General features: G+C 36.0%; 1 protein-coding gene across 1 annotated transcript; it reads left to right on the forward strand.

Annotated features, from left to right (window-relative positions):
* The first annotated feature begins 708 nt into the window (after positions 1-708).
* On the forward strand, positions 709-2697 carry LOC119982193 (aquaporin-5-like). Its single transcript, XM_038825438.1, has 3 exons — positions 709-828; positions 915-1011; positions 1839-2697. The coding sequence occupies exons 1-3, from the start codon at positions 746-748 to the stop codon at positions 2577-2579; spliced, it is 921 nt and encodes a 306-aa protein (XP_038681366.1). The 5' UTR covers positions 709-745; the 3' UTR covers positions 2580-2697.
* The last annotated feature ends 1775 nt before the right edge of the window (positions 2698-4472 follow it).

Consider the following 4472-nt stretch of genomic DNA (forward strand, 5'->3'; position numbering starts at 1 on the left):
AAAATAGATATAATATATGTAGATTTAGATATGATTTCAGAAGAGAAAATAAAGACTCAAGCGATAATCAACTGTGGGTGATGGTTGGGCTTTGGTTGGGCTAACCTAGATCTTCATTTCTCAACAATATATCCCTTAACAAACATTAACGTCCTATTTTGATCAACACAATAATATAATAATGAGGCTATTATTTCTACATATCATTTTTTATATTTCATTTCTTCACCATGACATATTGTTTAAGGCAAAATTATGCTTTAACAACACCCTTGGGTTGCAAAAGAGTCGGCCTATTGATACTGGAAGATCCCAAAAGATTCTTTCAATCTTCTCATTTATGGTGAAACTTCAATTTCATCATTTTTATATTTCATTTAGTCTCCACGACTTTATGAAAATATTTAATTTATCATTTTTATATCAATCCACTTCTTCCACACGAAATTAATAAATCTTTTAAAAAAATCTAATGACGTAATATTTTTCACAAAAAAATTCGACCCTTGAAGAGAAGATATGAATGCATGTGATGGGAAATTGATTTGGCACAGAACTCAATAAATGAGAAGTAGCTAGGCTAAGTTATGAACAATTTAATAGGTGGTTACGATAGTTGAAAAATACTTGCTCAATTAAATATATTATTTTTTGTCCCTACCACCTCCTATATATACACAATTCTATATCTATACATTTACACACAATCATAGAGAGAACAAGTGTATCCAAATTAAGTGGAGATATGGCTGCCAATGGAGTGATGATGGAGGATGAAGAAAGCATCATTGGTGGAAGCAAAGTCCAACCATTTGCTTCTACACCCAAGTAAGTCTCATAACTTTACATGATCTTATTAGTCTTTGAGGGTTGTAGGTTTTGTCTGTTCAATTTTGGTTTTTTTGTTTGTGTAGGCCACATGAATTGAGAGCTGAGAGAGGGAGGAATAAGAAGGAAAATGCCAATACAATTGCCAAGATTGTGCGTTTGGAAGAGCTGTTCTCCTTGGAGGTAGAGTTACTCAATTATGTTTCCTGATTTTTGTCTCATAGTGTTGTTTGGGTTCGGTTACATCAATTCATGAGAGAACAATGAGCTAAAAACAATAGGTCGTTGGCTGAGATAGTGAACTTGATCGCGGTAATTCTTAGCGTAAACGGGAGGTCGTGAGTTTAAATTTCATGGATGTTTTCATTATCGCAATCTGCGTGATGAACCCTTACTCTGCCCAGCATTTGTAAATGTCACCCTATGTTATCTCTTCGCACTAGGTCTCAATTGGTCCAAGAGGGTTATAAGGTCTTTCATGTGGCCCAGATTTACAGGTCAGTTGTCTAGTGGACAGGTGATTGGGTTCCACGTTACTAAAAATAGAAATTAGTGAGCTAAGTAGGCATGCATGTCATCACTCTGTTCAATAAGACGCTCCTATATTCAAGTAGCAGACTCCAGTCTTCTGAATCCTAGTCTTTTTTGTCCTGAAAATGATAAAGATCCTAATAGTTTGGTATCCTAGTTATCCCAACTATTGATTTGGATGCACATGATTTAAGTGCATCTGTGTTCACATGAAATCCTATAAGTACAACTCAACAACTGGGATAACTGAGATATCAATTGTTGTGATCATTATTATTTTGTCACAGCTATCCCAAATGCTGAAATAGACTCACGCGATTCCATATCAATCATGTGGAGGCTTACGATTTCATATGAATCATATACGTTCATCTCGATATTTGGGATAGTTGGGACAAAATACACTAATGTGGTTAGCATTTTTTATATTTAGCAGTCTGCCTTTTCTGTACATCTAACCTAGAATTGACATTTTTAAGGTGTGGAGAGCATCTGTGGCAGAGCTAGTTGGGTCAGCAGTGCTTGTTTTTGCAATAGACACCATAGTGATCTCCTCCTTTGAGACCCAGACAAAAACACCAAACCTCATAATGTCAACCCTAATCGCCATCACCTTGGCAATCCTGCTTATTGCCACGATTCCCGTCTCTGGTGGCAACATTAACCCTGCTGTCACTCTAGCAGCAGCCTTAACGGGCCTCATTTCTCTTTCACGGGCCTTCATATATATTTTGGCCCAATGTGCTGGGGCCATACTGGGAGCCCTAGCACTAAAAGCCGTTGTGGACAGCAAAATTGAACAAACCTTTTCACTTGGAGGCTGCACCCTCAATATTATTGCACCAGGCCCAAATGGGCCCATCACGGTTGGGCTCGAGACCGGCCAGGCCCTTTGGCTTGAGATAATCTGTACATTTGTGTTCTTGTTTGCTGGAATATGGGTTGCGTTTGATAAGCGTGAAGCCGAATCCATGGGCCGGTTTATTATTTGCTCAGTGGTTGGACTGGTAGTGGGCCTACTTGTGTTTATTTCAACTACAGTAACGGCCCAAAAGGGCTATGCAGGGGTAGGAATGAACCCAGCAAGATGTATTGGACCTGCAATTGTGAGAGGGGGCCACCTGTGGAATGGGCACTGGGTATTCTGGGCTGGGCCTGCTATTGCTTGTGTTGCATACAGCCTGTACACAAAAGCAATCCCACAAAGGCAAAGGCACTGAATGGAGGAAAAAGTAATAAGTGAATTGTGAATTATGTTCTTTGTATTGCTTTTTCATTGGGACTTGTTTGGAATGTGCTCACCAGTTGTCCAAATATAAACACTACTTTATTTGTCTATTTGGGACTTTTTACTTCAAGATCTGATGAGAAAAATGGTACCTAACTACACCTAAAATCTACTCATCTTACCAATACTTCACTTAAAAAAGCACATAATGGATTAGTAAATCCATTAAGATTCAAGCAAATTAGAGACAAAGAATCAAAACAAAGTAGTATAAGACACAATAGATTTACGTGATTCGGCAATAATCTACGTCTAGAGACAACAGAGATCACGATTCATTATATTAGAGAATGTTACATAGAATGAAACTCATACTCTAATTCTCTCTCCCTTGATTGTAAATTGTTACAATAAGAAAACCACACGACATTGCTATTTATAACAATCTTAATTCGCGTCAGTTATGATTTCGTTTGAGCACTTGCTTTCTGGACATTATTCTTTAGGCCTGTTAAAAATTACCGATATAACAAAACCGATCGATAATCGAACTGATTAGTATGTTATTTTTTTAAAAAATTATATATTTCATCATCACTTGGATACACCAAATGCAATGCATGTAATAATCATGAAGAAAAGGTGGATAAGAAAGGAAGAAATACTTATGAATTTCAGTTAATTATTCTCATAAACACATGAATAATACTGTTAGAACTAAAATCCGTGTGTAGTATATAAGTTTAGTAAACCAAACATCTTTTAAGCCCTTAGGGGTAGTGTTTGGTTAGCTAGAGTTATATCTCTGTGTGTGTATTTATTTCAAAAAACTAAAATCCGTATGAGTTTAGTACGGTGTGTGTGTTTCCAAAATGGTTTAGGTGTTTCACTTAAAAAGCCTGGGTAAAAAATACCACATTGGTTGTTATAAGTGTGTGTAGTATATAAGTTTAGTAAACCAAACATTTTTTAAGTCCTTAGGGGCGGTGTTTGGTTAGCTAGAGTTATATCTGTGTGTGTATTTATTTCAAAAAAACTAAAATCCGTGTGAGATTAGTACAGTGTGTGTGTTTCCAAAATTGTTTAGGTGTTTCACTTAAAAAGTTTGGGTAAAAAATACCACATCGGTTGTTATAAGTGTGTGTAGTATATAAGTATAGTAAACCAAACATCTTTTAAGCCCTTAGAGGCGGTGTTTGGTTAGCTAGAGTTATATCTGTGTGTGTATTTATTTCAAAAAAAAAAAAAAGAAAGTTAGAATATTGTATAAATTATGTGAAAGGTCCAAAATCAATAAGTTAATTTATTGAGCTGAATGACAAAGTAATTAATATTAACATAACAAAAAATAATTGGTTCAGATGGTTAAGTTAGCTATTTGAACCTTTTAGTATATGTGTGTGGTAGGCCGCAGATTCTTAGTTACATCCACTCTTGTACGATTTGAAGTTATTTCCACATTAGTTTTGGCCCAGGACTTCATCAACCCAAATGGTTTGCAGGTATTGCATGTGGCTCGTGGCTTAGGGTGGAGTGCCATCGGTGGATTCTCTCGTCACCAAAAAAACTAATCTTAACATAGTATCAGGGAGATATTGGGTTCAAACCTTAATTTCTGCAACTTAAACCCTCATTTGTTGTTACCCTAAACGTGGATCTTTACCTGTGTGTTAAAATATTGTATAAATAATATAAAAAGCCCAAAAATAACAAAACACCAAAACAAATACACAATATCGTGTTCCATCACAAGTATATAGCGAAAAGGAGCTCCCTACTTTTATAATCTTGAAGAAAAGATAGAAACAGTGGTGACAGTGGAAGACCTACCATGCAATAAAATTTCTGGAAAATATTTTATTAGATTCTCCAAGAATACAAAACA

The sequence above is a fragment of the Tripterygium wilfordii genome, chromosome 2 (genome assembly GCF_013401445.1).
Source record: "Tripterygium wilfordii isolate XIE 37 chromosome 2, ASM1340144v1, whole genome shotgun sequence".
NCBI lineage: Eukaryota > Viridiplantae > Streptophyta > Magnoliopsida > Celastrales > Celastraceae > Tripterygium > Tripterygium wilfordii.

Coding starts and splice junctions, on each gene's coding strand:
- LOC119982193 (XM_038825438.1), top strand. CDS start 746: ATGGCTGCCAATGGAGTGATGATGGAGGATGAAGAAAGCATCATTGGT. Junction 829..914: donor CCATTTGCTTCTACACCCAA/GTAAGTCTCATA, acceptor TTGTTTGTGTAG/GCCACATGAATTGAGAGCTG. Junction 1,012..1,838: donor AAGAGCTGTTCTCCTTGGAG/GTAGAGTTACTC, acceptor GACATTTTTAAG/GTGTGGAGAGCATCTGTGGC.